Source organism: Mesoplodon densirostris, chromosome 4 (assembly GCF_025265405.1).
Source record: "Mesoplodon densirostris isolate mMesDen1 chromosome 4, mMesDen1 primary haplotype, whole genome shotgun sequence".
In the NCBI taxonomy this organism is placed as follows: domain Eukaryota; kingdom Metazoa; phylum Chordata; class Mammalia; order Artiodactyla; family Ziphiidae; genus Mesoplodon; species Mesoplodon densirostris.
In genome coordinates, this window is record NC_082664.1 from 47,198,914 (window position 1) to 47,212,431 (window position 13,518).

General features: G+C 41.9%; 1 protein-coding gene across 2 annotated transcripts in view; it reads left to right on the forward strand.

The window, feature by feature from the left end:
- Window positions 1-13,518, forward strand: part of ATG14 (autophagy related 14) — a 37,478-nt gene that overhangs the window by 16,055 nt on the left and 7,905 nt on the right. For both annotated transcript variants that reach the window (XM_060098095.1, XM_060098096.1), the window contains exons 4-9: window positions 586-667; window positions 5,293-5,530; window positions 8,420-8,649; window positions 9,983-10,100; window positions 11,407-11,497; window positions 11,578-11,663. In XM_060098095.1, coding sequence (XP_059954078.1) covers window positions 586-667; window positions 5,293-5,530; window positions 8,420-8,649; window positions 9,983-10,100; window positions 11,407-11,497; window positions 11,578-11,663 — 845 coding nt within the window. The remainder of the gene's footprint in view (window positions 1-585; window positions 668-5,292; window positions 5,531-8,419; window positions 8,650-9,982; window positions 10,101-11,406; window positions 11,498-11,577; window positions 11,664-13,518) is intronic.

Here is a 13,518-nt window from a genome sequence, read left to right on the forward strand (position 1 = left end):
TATTATTTTGCAAGTAATATTTGCTTATTGTATCAGTGAGATAATACAGTTGGCTGTCTCCTCAGTAACTAGCACTGAGAACTTAGAGCAGCACATCCGTAGAACTCTCTGATGATGCAAATGTTCTCTGTCTACACTGCCCGATATAGTAGCCATTAGCCACTTGTGGTGTTGACATGTACCACCTGACATGTGGGTAGTGAGAGTAGGAACTGGATTTTTTAAAAATTTTATATAATCTAATTGACTTGCAGATAACCACATGGGACCTGTAGCTATATATTGGACAGGGCAGGTTAAGAGAATATCCTTCAACACTTTTCTCTGTGCTTATTAACACATAAAAGAACTATGTGAATTTCTCTTTCTCTCAATTTCCTAGCAGCTTCTGCACTGAACCAGAGTTACATTTTTTTTTTTTTTGTAATCCACTAGTTACAAAAGCTATAAGAAATATAATTATACTGGTCTTTTCTTCATTACATTTTCTAAGATACACCTCAAAATACATAGTGTCCCCAGTAGATAATCATATTAGTCATTAGAGACCAACATTTGTGATATTTATTTCATACCTTTTTTAAGAGATGGAAAATAATGTCCTGCAAGATGAGGATTGAACAGCTGAAACAAACTATATGTAAAGGAAATGAAGAAATGAAGAAAAGTAAGTAATTTTCCCACCTCTCTCCAGCCCTAGTAAAGGAAGGACTCATGTGGAACTTCATGCGATTAATAAACAAACTAGAGAGACAGGGGAAGGGAGACAGAGAAGGGGTGGGGGGAGGCAAGAGCAACATGGAAAAGTTTACTGCTTGCCTTTCTCTTTGTAAAACATCTGTATAAGGAATTTATATATATATATTTTTTCAGATATATGTATATAAAACATATATCTATGTGTATATATATATATATACACACACATATGTCCGTATATACATATACACACGCACGCAAATGTAATGACCTTTAAACTGCTACATTTCTCAATTTAAAAAGTTAAGGAATGTATGTGTCCCGTTTCCCTTAGCTGACAGGAAGCTCAGAGTCAGTCTTCGTAATCAGGTATAATAATTGTTAGTTCACGCCAGAAGCACAGAATATAAGACTCAGTGAGTCTTATACATATTTTAATCTGTATTAATCTTGCATTACATCTGTGTACTTCATACTTCATCAAAGGTGGTTGTCAAATTTTAAGAGTCCTCTTAGAAATCCTGTGTCCTTAGAAACAGTCCATGTTGGAACTTCCCTGGTGGTCCAGTGGTTAAGACTCCACGCTTCCAATGCAGGGGTCATGGGTACAATCCCAGGTCAGGGAACTAAGATCCCACATGCCACACAGCCAAAAAATAAATAAATAAATAAAAATAAACTTGAAAAAGACAGAAGTAGTCCATTTATTTCTGAAGATCAGTGTTTAAAGTTTAGAATGGGTCGCCATCATACCTTGTAAATCTGTTTCTTATCTACTCATGGCTTTCAGAAACAAGTATTTTATGGTGGTAGGTAATGGTGTAAAAGCTGTCTTTGAAAATGCTTGTCCTAATAAAGTGCTTGCATGGCGTTTCACAGGATTAATAAGCTAGAGAAGCAGGGTAGCTGGGTGAAGAGCTGCTCAGAGCTGCAGCCAGCCACTCTTCCACCGAGTTTGGCTTGCACTCTCCAAAGGCTCTGGGTCAATAGCAGTGTAGGGGCTCATTACTTACCATGGGTTCACCCTCTTTCCCCTCCTCCCTGGAAGTTCGCAGTAGGAGTTTGCCACCAGGCATCTGAGAACCTCCTGAAATTGCTGGATTGACTGGGCTTGGTGCATTTCTCTGATGAGCAAGTTTAAAACTTTGGTCAGCTCTTTTTAATAGGCTCCTAGCCCCAAAACACAAAAGCAACAACCATGGAAAATAAAAGATATGGTTCTAAATTAGTGGGCTCTGTGTAACTGTGATTTCCATCCCTAGCAAAACATTGGAGTCACCTGATAACCTTTTTTTACGATCTAGAGAGAGAATCCTGGGACCTACTTTGGACTTAGGAAATTAAAATCTCATGCATGGGGACCGGGTAAATGGTTCTTAAACTGTCTCTAGTAAAAGGCCACTTTTTTCTCTTTCATTTCCAATGTGTCATAAACCGATACCAATACTTTTGTAAAATACAATAAGATTAGTTACTAGAAAAATGATTGCACACTTGGATGTCATGGCAATGTCACATAGCCGTATCAAAGAAAATAGTTTCTAAACTTAGTCTATATTTCTGTACTCCTCTTGGGCCAGATCCATAGATCATACTTGAGTAGTAGCACTACTCTGAGGACCTGCCAGGCTCAGGAACCACTGCTCTTTAGGACATAAATACAGGCTGGTTGCCACCCACTAGACCAGACTCACAAAATTTTACAAACAATTTTAAGGGAGTTAATGGATTCCAGAAGCTATGAATGGGCTCAAGTCAATGGATTAGATTAAGCGCTTGCTACTCAATAAATAGTCCGTTGGTTTTTTTTAAACAGAATCTTGTTGAAATATCAGTTATAAACTATAGAGCCTGATGAATATTTTCTCCAGAATCTCTTGATTTAAGATGTCATGATACAGAATAATACGGTATAGATAGGGAAGTTGGATTGTATTTGAAATTTCAGAGTTGAGTTGATCTGTTACTTGTCCAAAAAAGCAAGAGTGAATTACAGACGGTATCCAAATGTTTTTTGTTTTTGTTTTAATTAATTTATTTATTTATTTTTGGCTGCATTGGGTCTTTGTTGCTGCGTGCGGGCTTTCTCTAGTTGTGGTGAGCGGGGGCTACTCTTTGTTGTGGTGTGCGGGCTTCTCATTGCAGTGACTTCTCTTGTTGCGGAGCACAGGCTCTAGGCGCGTGAGCTTCAGTAATTGTGGCACGTGGTCTCAGTAGTTGTGGCTCGTGGGCTCTAGAGCACAGGCTCTGTAGTTGTGGCACATGGACTTAGTTGCTCCGCGGCATGTGGGATCTTCCTGGACCAGGGATCGAACCCGTGTCCCCTGCATTGGCAGGCAGATTCTTAACCACTGTGCCACCAGGGAAGTCCCCAGTATCCAAATGTTTTAATGTTCAGGGGGAGATAGCATGGAGAGAAGAGTGGATTAAATTGAGTCTGCACTAGTGCAAGTTGGGTGATTATGATGATTTCCTGCCACCTACAGGGGGTCCTGATATGAAATTGGAAAATGTCCTTTAAAAATCTGACCACCATATGGCTTAGGCCATGGCTAGACAGATGCATTTGAGCACTTGTAGGGAGCTCAGTAGAGATCATGAAAATGAATGAACTTGCTGGAAAGTGTGTGATAGAACCAGAGACTTAACCTTAAGGTCATTCATATTGGTCAGGAATGGTGAAGAGATGCATCTGAGGAGGAAAGAAAACATAAGAAACTTTCTGCCTGCAATGAAATAACCTAGGTTCATTGGTCCTCAGTTGAAGAGGGTGGTTTTGGTCCACACACATTTATCATCTGCTTCTCATATCCCAGTCAGGAGACAACAAGGCTTCAGTTGGACCTGGTGTAAGCAGCTAAGAGCCATGTGCTATAGGTGAGGTAAACGCACATTACCATAGAGTTCCTGCAAGCAAGAGGTCTGGGGAGTGTTTATGGAGGGGGCCTTGATGAATGAGTACAATCTGGACATTAGGAGAATAGGAGAAAATAGTGTTCCTAGAGAGATGTTGATTTGAACAACAGAATGGAGATAAATATTTAAGGAATGACTTGTCCGGCATCCATCCATCCATCTGCGCGCTTACTTAGTGTGTTCATTTGAAGTATCTAGTAATTGAATGAGACTGGAGTGAAGGGTGTGGAGAAGGGAACTGTGGGGTGTGTACCAGTTTGGTGGTGGCTGGGAGGCTGAGAAGTTAGGTCTGTGTTTGATCGGCAGAGGAGAACCGCTGAGCACTGGCTGTACTTTATGAAGACTGAGCCAGTGAAAGAGGGCTTGGAAGTGTGGAGTGGAACCAACTAGAGACAGGCAGGCTTTGGGTGAGAGTTAACCAGGATTGTGACAGTGGGAATGAAAAGAAAGACCTAGATGGAAGGAACTGTAGGACAGCTCATGGAATGGACCATCAAGAGATTGATTGAGGGGGGCTTCCCTGGTGGTGAAGTGGTTAAGAATCCACCTGCCAATGCAGGGGACACGGGCTCGAGCCCTGGTCCGGGAAGATCCCACATGCCGCAGAGCAACTAAGCCCGTGCACCACAACTACTGAAGCCCGCGTGCCTAGAGCCCGTGCTCCGCAACAAGAGATGCCACTGCAATGAGAAGCCCGAGCACTGCAACCAAGAGTAGCCCCCGCTCACCGCAACTAGAGAAAGCCTGCATGCAGCAATGAGGACCCAATGCAGCCAAAAATAATAAATAAATAAATTTAAAAGAAGAGAGAGGTTGATTTAGGACAGGTCAGAAATAATTGTGAAGTAGGGAGCCTAGCTTAAAATGTGTCGAGGAAAGATAATGAGCTTGGTTTTAAACTTATTTGAGCCTCTTAAGTTGTTCCTGGGTGTCTGAGATTTTACAGCCTGTTATTGCTACACTAGAGAAGTTTAGCTACAACCTGATCTGTTTGATAATACGTCTTGGGATCTAGAACCTGTAGGACCTTCATAAAAAGAATGTACGTTGGGAAGGACAAGTGTCTGTCTGTTTTCTCGTTGTATGGCCAGGCTCTGGTTACCCTTCCAGTGGTTAAAATGCTGGTGTATGGGAGGTGCTCACACCCTGCTGGGGGCGCTGCACTCCACTGTGACTTTTCAGGGCGTTGGTCTGTTTCTTTGCTGCATGACCACCTGCCGTGAGATTATCCCTGGGCTCTCTGAATGTAGCCCAAGGGACACTTAATAGTTTTCTAAGGAAAATCAGATAGCCAGTGAATTTTTCAAACTTAGAACTAGATCTCTTTTCTGCCCAACATAGCTGTTCTTCAGTGCTTACTGTAAGAAAGTCAAGGATTTTCTGTGCTAACCTTAAACTTGATAGTCTTGAGTGATGCTCCCTGATGTTGATTACAAATGGAGACCCAGAGTCATTTTAGTGGTGGTCCCCTTTGCTCTGTGCGTAGTACCTACTTGAACTAAACTCCCGGTCTCCATACTTAGTGAATGTCATGTAGTTAATTTTATTGAGGTTTTGCTTTCAGTTTAGACTGCAGGAAGACACTTAATGCTTTGGGGGTGGCGGGGGCAGTGGTAGTGTGCAGTACCCAGGAACTATTTGTACAGCTCATTGTTGGATATGATTTATTTATTTTAGATTCTGAAGGCCTCCTTAAAACCAAGGAAAAGAATCAGAAACTTTACACTCGAGCACAACGGCATCAGGAGAAAAAGGAGAAGATTCAGAGGCACAATCGCAAACTTGGTGACCTGGTAGAAAAAAAAAACACTGATTTAAGAAGTCATTATGAGCGTCTGGCAAATCTTCGGCGGTCTCACATATTAGAGCTCACCTCTGTCATTTTTCCAATCGAGGAAGTAAAGACGGGTGTGAGGTACGGTGAGTGAGTCTTTTGACTCTAGGAAAACACAAGTTCCAAAGATCAAGTATCTTTCAACTATGTCAGCACATTTATTGGGCCTCATTCTGGGTTTTCCTGGTAATGAAACTTGAGTCTTAACCTGCTTCAGCAAACAGTAAACACTGCAGGAATTTGGGGAGGTGGCCAGGGTGAAGGATGGTGGCCCTCGGAGAAGTGAGGCCCAGGCTTGTATACTTGTAGAGCTTCCAGATGACGGGCAGGCTCACATCCCTGATCAGGAACCATCTCGTGGCTGCAGGGCCGCTTGGGCTGTTTATTAGTCAAATGCTGTGAGGCGGGTTTTTGAGCCTCGAAGTCTTAGTTCCTTGTCTGTTAGATGGGGATAATAAATGCCTACTTCACAGAGAAGTCATGAGCTAAGATGGAAGAAAACACCTCAGGCTCTCTTGGTGGGCAGGACATGCTGACTCTGCCTTTTCCTGGTAACCAGCATGTCAAGCACTGGTCGTCTCACTGGCTGTAGTGCACAGACACCCTCAGGAGTCCGTGGGGTGGACAGGATGGTGGTTCCCACCTGGCTGTTCATCAGAGTCACTCAGGAACTTTAGGAAAAGGCAGGTTCCAGAGGACACAGCTCCAGCCTCCCAGTTTATCTCATAATACTTTATTTTTTAAACTTCCCCAGATGATGCTGGTGATCATCTAGGTTCTGAAACTTCCACTGAAGAGTTTCGATTGCTTTCTGACTAACCATCGGGCTGTCCCAGCTGAGGATTTCCCTGTCTCTTCTCGTTACCCTTACTTTCCGGCACCTTTCCCTGGAATTGGACAGTCAGTGGACTGTTGCTACTTAGGACTTAGTGTTTGCTGCCTCTGCTTCAGTCTTTCCTTTCGTCTGTTGCCAGAGTTGGCTTCCTAAAAGCCTAAAGGTCTGACTGTTGCTTCTAGCTTGACGACCTGCTCTCTGACTCTTACCAAGTAATTTGTCATTAGTAATAGTTAGCAAATATAAAACTAAAAAGGCAGATGCAAAATAGAGAAGAATTCAAAGCTCAGAAATAGACCCCAAGGTGGCATTTTGGATCAGTGGGGAAAAATTGGATTATCCAAAAATTGGTGTAAAGACAGCTGGCCAGGGCTTTGAGGGGGAAAAAGCTGACAGACAGAAACACTCTTGTCAAATTAAATTCTGATGGGCCCAGATAGTGATGTTAGAACACATTATAGTAAACAAGGACTAGGATACTGTTCCAGATTTTGCGAGACTAAGGAGACTGACAACTGAATATAAAGTCGCAGGAGAGAAATTGTGGAGAAAATCTTTCTCTTCCATGCCTGTACTGTTTAAATCTTGTATGTTAGTATATATTACTATATATCATGAATTTTTTTAACCTGATAGTTTTGAAGTTATCCCTATCATAAGATTTCTTGTTCATTCACATTTCTTCTCAACCTGCCTTGAGTGGAAGGAGGAAGTAGAGGTACAGCTTAGAACTGGCCACAGCGCCCTCCCCCAGTCCTGTCCAGACAGCCACTAGGAGTGCACTTACGTGCACCTGGTGGCAGAGGAAGAAGGATTGAGAGCCACTGGCCAAGAGGATGGATCCTAAACTTAGCGCAGCACAGAAGGCCCTTCCCAGCCTGTGCATTTCGTCCCTCCTCTTCCAACACCACCTCCTGGCACTTCCTTCGTGCCTCCTACAGGCAACCACGCTGATCCGTCTGCTCCCCAAACATACCACGTTCTTCCCCCGCCTGCACGGTACCTGCCGAGCCTTCTCATTCACCTTCCATGCTCCAGGCCAGCAGTGCTCAAAGTGTGGTCTGTGGACCCCTCTGGGCCCCTGAGGCCCTTTCACGGGGTCTGTGCAGTCAAAACTGTTTTCATAGTCATGTTAACGCTGTGTTTTCCCTTTTCACTCTCTTGACGTTTGCACTGGTGGCTCAAAAGCCGTGGTGGGTAAAACCTCTGTCTTGACAGATATCAAGGCAGTGACGCCATAGTGTAGTAATCGTGGTTGTGTTCCACAGTGTCCTTGCAGTGTACAAAACTAGCCAGTTTCACATCAAGAACACTATTGATGAAACAGCAGAAATTACTCATTCTAGTTAAATTATGTCTCGACCCCTGCGTGCACATGTGATTGTGCCATGCAGCGAGATAGGAAGTCTGCAGAAAGCACATCTGCTGCATGCTGAAAGCCGTGGTGGCTCAAGGGAGAGCCCTTGAGTGAGTTGTAAGCAAAACTAGTTGGTTTTTCCATGGAACACTGTATCTACTTGAAAGCACAATGGAAAGACATGGGTATTAAAGAGATTTTTTCAGAAGTCATGATCAGTGCTGCACTGTGCTGTGAACTCAGCTGGTAAGCAAATAATGTCACCCTTTGCTAATTTTCTTGTTTTGAAAAATACAGATTTTTTTCATAAAAACATGCTATGTTACATGTAATGGGTTTCTTATTTTTGAATCAGTTAATAATTTAAAATTTTCTCAGATTTCTAATACAATAAATATTAATAGATCTAACCTACATACAGAAAACTCTTTGGGATCCTCAAAATGTTTTAAGCGTGTAAGGGGGTCTTGAGACCAAATAGTTGGAGAACCTAACACTTGAAGCCCTGGTTCATGGTGCCATCTTCCTCACATGCTGTGGGCTTCTGTGCCACAGCTGGTGTGACCTTCACCTCTGATGGAATTGCTTACCTCTGTATATTCCAATTAAATTCCTGTCCTCAACAGATACTCAACTTCTAATAAAATTTATGACTTGTACCTGAAAAAAAAATTCCTGTCCTCACGTGCATCTTCCCAATGTTCTGCATATCTGCCAAGTAATTGCATGCTCTTCAAAGCCCAGCCCCTTGACATCCATATGCATCTTTGGTTTTTAGAGATCCCACAGACGTGTCTTCAGAGAGTGACAGTGCCATGACCTCCAGCACCGTGAGCAAGCTTGCCGAAGCCCGGAGGACAACTTACCTCTCAGGGAGATGGGTCTGTGACGATCACAACGGGGACACCAGCATTAGCATTACAGGGCCTTGGATTAGCCTTCCCAACAACGGGGACTACTCTGCCTACTACAGTTGGGTGGAAGAGAAGAAAACCACGCAGGGGCCTGGTGAGAAGCAAGTAGTCTTTGAAAACTTTTATAAATATATATTTTTAATTGAGGTAAAATTTATATAACAAAATGAACAGTTTTAGAGGAAGCAATTCAGTGGCATTTAGTGCATTCACAGTGTTGTGCAACCATCACCTCTGTCTAGATCCAAAGCATTTTTTTCACTCCAAACAAAAACTCTGTGGCTTGAAGCAGTCACTCGTATTCCCACCTCTTCCCAGCCCTTGGGAACCACTGTTGTGCTTTCTGTCTCTATAGGTGTCTCTTCTGGATATTTCATATAAATGGGATCATACAATATGTGGCCTTTTGTGTCTGGCTTTTTTTCATTTAGCATAATGTTTTCAAGGTTCATCCACATTGTAGCATGTATCAGCATTTCATTTTTTTTTGGCGGTACGCGGGCCTCTCACTCTTGTGGCCTCTCCCGTTGCGGAGCACAGGCTCCGGACGCGCAGGCTCAGCGGCCATGGCTCACGGGCCCAGCCACTCCGCAGCATGTGGGCTCTTCCCGGACCGGGGCACGAACCCGCGTCCCCTGCATCGGCAGGCGGACTCTCAACCACTGTGCAACCAGGGAAGCCCTCGTTCTTTTTTGACTGAATAATACTCCATTGCATGAATATGCCACATTTTATCAGTGGATGGACTGAAAATTTTATAAGTTTCTAACTTTGTAGAGAACTTTATCAGTCCTAAATGGAGATTGAAATACCCCACTAGAAAAACCCTTTACAACTTCAGTAGCTTCTCTTTGGTGGAGAAAGATTATTCATTCAGTCATCCAGCAAGTATTTAGTGAGTATGTGCTTTCTGTCATGCACGGTGCAGATGCTACAAAGGTGATGTCACCAAGACAAGTGTAGCCCTTTGCCTTACTGTGGAGAGGAGGGGAAGCAAGTAATGATCAAAGGCATCATACACTGAGTATGGGCTGTGGACAACGGAACCAGCACCTTCAGGGATGGGGCTACAGAGGAAGGAACTACTTCTCCATAGGGTAGTCACGGGAGGCCTCTCTGAGGAGGTGACATTTAAGTTGGGCATTAATTGTTCGGATAAATAATACATTATCAGGTCCAAGCAGCTCAGACATCAGTTTCATTTATGCTGGCTCCATTTAGGCCCATTTGCTTAGCTTACATTCCACTCAACAAAAATCATAAACAATGAAATATTAATGTCTGGCCATGGACCTTTTATTACTAGAGAGTAAAGCATAGCCATCAATAATGTATTGACAAAACCACAAATCACAAAAATCCAGGTTCATTAATATTTTTGTTGAAATTAAAGCTGTTTGTGTATGGCTCTTGTTTTTATACTTTAGATATGGAGCATAATAACCCTGCTTACACGATTAGTGCTGCGTTGTGCTATGCGACTCAGCTGGTCAACATTTTGTCTCATATACTTGACGTAAATCTTCCCAAAAAGCTGTGCAACAGGCAAGTAATTGAAGACGGTGATGTCATCTTTATCACGGCTCTCTCATTTCCTATTGTGTTCTTTATTCTAATTAGAACAAAAACAAGAATTTAAGTATCAAGAGAGAAAAGGTCTGACCATGAAATATTGAGATTGATTTCATAAGCCTAATGTTCAAATTTGTGTCATTATCTTACAATTGCACATGACGTCTTTGAAAAGACCGTGGAATTCTCCCATGTGAAAAGATAATTTAAGGGAAAACCAGGATATTCAGAGGGCATGCTTATGTGTAAGAACTGGATAAATTGTAACACTTCGATTTTTTTTTAAATGAAAAACACGTGGTTTAAAATTTTTTTTAATTGTCAAGGTTTATAGTCCACCCAGTTCCTACGAAGACCTTCCTGTCTCCCTCCAGTTATCCTTGCATTTCAAGTAAATATTAATGTGTGTTATTACCACTACCACCACCCCCCTTTAAACACAAAAGGTATCATGCTAAACTAAGGTGTTTTGCACCTTGCTTTTTAAATTTGTTATTTATTTATGAAGATTTGTTGAGCACCTGCTATGTTCTAGTCACTGAGGGGGTACAGTGGTGATGAAAACATAACCTCTGCCCTTCTGACACTTAACTTTAATGGAGAGACACGTGATAAACGAACAGTACGTCAGGTGGTGATGAGTGCTCAGGAGACCATTAGCGCAGGTGAAAGAGCGGGCCTGTGAGGGCAAGGCAGGGTTTATCACGTCTGACTGGGTAGGTGTGGAATCACACGTCAACCTGGGGGAGGCCGGGAGCAGGCCACAGGGATCCCTGGGCAAGGAGAAGGGCAGCTGCAGAGCCCGGGGAGAGTGAGAGGACGAGGCGGCAGGGACAGGAAGCTGCAGATGCTGTGGCGCCTTACAGGGCCGTCGCTGGCTGTCACTCTGCCTAATGTGGATAGTAGCAAAGTTTTCGTTCGTACAGATGTACCAAGATCCTACTGGTCTGCTCTGTCCCCAGTTCATACGTCAAGGAATAATCTTGTACATTCATTGTTTTATTAGTGTGCAAGCATTTGTGTAGAGTGAGTTTTCAGAAGTAGGATTGCTTGGTCAAGAGATAGGTGCATTTGTAATTTTACGGATTTGGTGAAATTGCTATGAGAGCAGTAGTTCATCCTTAGAAGAGTTTCTGTTAAGTGCAATTTATTAAGAGCAAAGGACATGGGGTATGTTTTGTACTGAACTGTAGTGTAAAGCATACTCTTCAAAATGAACATTTTAACATAGAATTTCTTCAAAAATCACAGCTTTACAAATCGTACATTTATTTTACAGTGAATTTTGTGGAGAAAACCTCAGCAAACAGAAATTTACTCGAGCAGTGAAGAAACTAAATACAAATATTCTTTACCTGTGCTTTTCTCAGGTATGGAAAATAACACTGTGAGCTAATTTTTAATTTGTTACATGGTTGAAAATATTAATCAGTTTTTTTTCTTTTTTTAGCATGTAAATTTAGATCAATTACAACCACTGCATACTCTCAGGAATCTAATGTACTTGGTCAGTCCGAACGCTGAACACCTAGGCAGGTAAGAAGGGTGTTTGTTACTTTTCTCTAAGTGGTGGTGTTATGACGACTTTTAAGTAGAGTTGCTGTATGTGTGGGCAGAGAACAGGGGCCTGATCCCAAGCCCCAAACTCTCCAGAAGGGACAAAGATAACACAGTCCTGTATGGAAGGAAACAAGGGCTAGTCATATTTGATCCCTTATGATCCTTACATAATCATTTCTCAGAGGAAATTAGTATCAAACATTTTGAACACCTAAAACAGAATAGAAGAACCCTTATATTCCTGGAGTAGGGACTTCTTGTGCTGTCCCTGAAGATCAAAATCTGTTACTTTGAATCCACATCTGATTCTTCCTTAGCTCTGCCTAGTGTCTCTCCCGATTCTTGTGCATTTTCTTTTGTGCCTGTTCATTCTTCCCCATCATAACAATTCTTCACAATTTTCTTTTTGTCACTGAGTCCATCTGGCCACCATTTGTTGGAGATAAAGGGTATGAGAAGTTTATGAGATGAACTAGTTTGAAATCCATTATCTTAAAAACAGGAGTAAGTAACAAAAAGGACCAACCAGGACTGGTCTATGGGATCTTTTTATTCTCTCAGCCCTTAAAAGCATGACGTAGATGAGGCTTATATTTGGGACCAAACAAGACCCATTCTCTGGGTGCTTATCTTTTTCCCTTGCTCTGAGCAGTCTCTCTATACGTTTCTGCAGATATGACTCGGTTAATGTATTTGAACTTTTGAAAGAGAAGAAAGAAAAACAAAAGGTGGGAAAGTTCTTTTGGGACTCCCTTCCCCATCATTCATTTTCTTTGACACTGGAACCGTGGCTCACGGGGAGACCCCCTCCATGTTGCAGTGAATTTAACCTTGGTAATCTGCCCTTAATCTTGGTAATCTGCCCTTAACCTTGTTTTGTGTTTCTTCTCTTCCTCAACACCCCCCCCCCCATTTAAAACCATAGTTAACTTTCCTGGGACACAGACCCCTCTGGGAAAAGCTGTGAAGTCTCTCCAGGAAACTGCACATACACCTAGAATTTTGTGCCATTTTAGAGGGAGTTCATTATCCTCACCCCAAATCCCATTCATTAGTTTATAAGCCTCAGAAGCCTGTTAGAAATCCATCCCGTTTTTAGTGGTTGATTCCTGTGAGTTTGCTTGCCATCCTCTCTATACATTATTTGTAAAGCATTCCACGTTAGGAAATTTATCCTTAATAATAACAGCTAATATTTATTGAGCCAATATTTATTGACACTGTGCCAGCTGCTTTACCTGCATAAGATCAACCTGATAGATGGGAGAAAAGCAATGAATAAAATTCAGTTCCCATTAATAATTAAAGGAAAACAATTAGCAAATTAAAAATAGGTTATTAATAAAGGATACTTACTACAAACCTACAGCAAAAACTACTAGACTTAATGACATGTTACCTACATTGATATTTAATAGAACCTTTCCCTTACAGTCAGGAAAAGCCACAAATGCCTACTATCACTGCTATGTTAACATGGCTGTGGAGGCCTAGCCAAGGCAAAAGATTTTTACAAAGAAGTAAGGTGTGTTTATATTGGAAAGAAGGTGAGATTGGTAGATGGTGTGATTATTGAACTGGTTATCCAAGAGAACTAAGAAACTCTTAAGAAATGATAGTTCAGTATGGTGCCTAGATACAAGCTCAACGTACAAAAACCAATTGCTTTCTTATATGCCAACAACTAGTTAGAAAATGTAATGGAAAAAAGGTCCCTTTTATTGTAGCAACAAAAAATATAAATTACATAAGAATAATCCTTACAAAATATTTGTAAACCTATATAAAGAAAATATGAAACTTAAAAAAAAATTATTCAACATGTATTTCC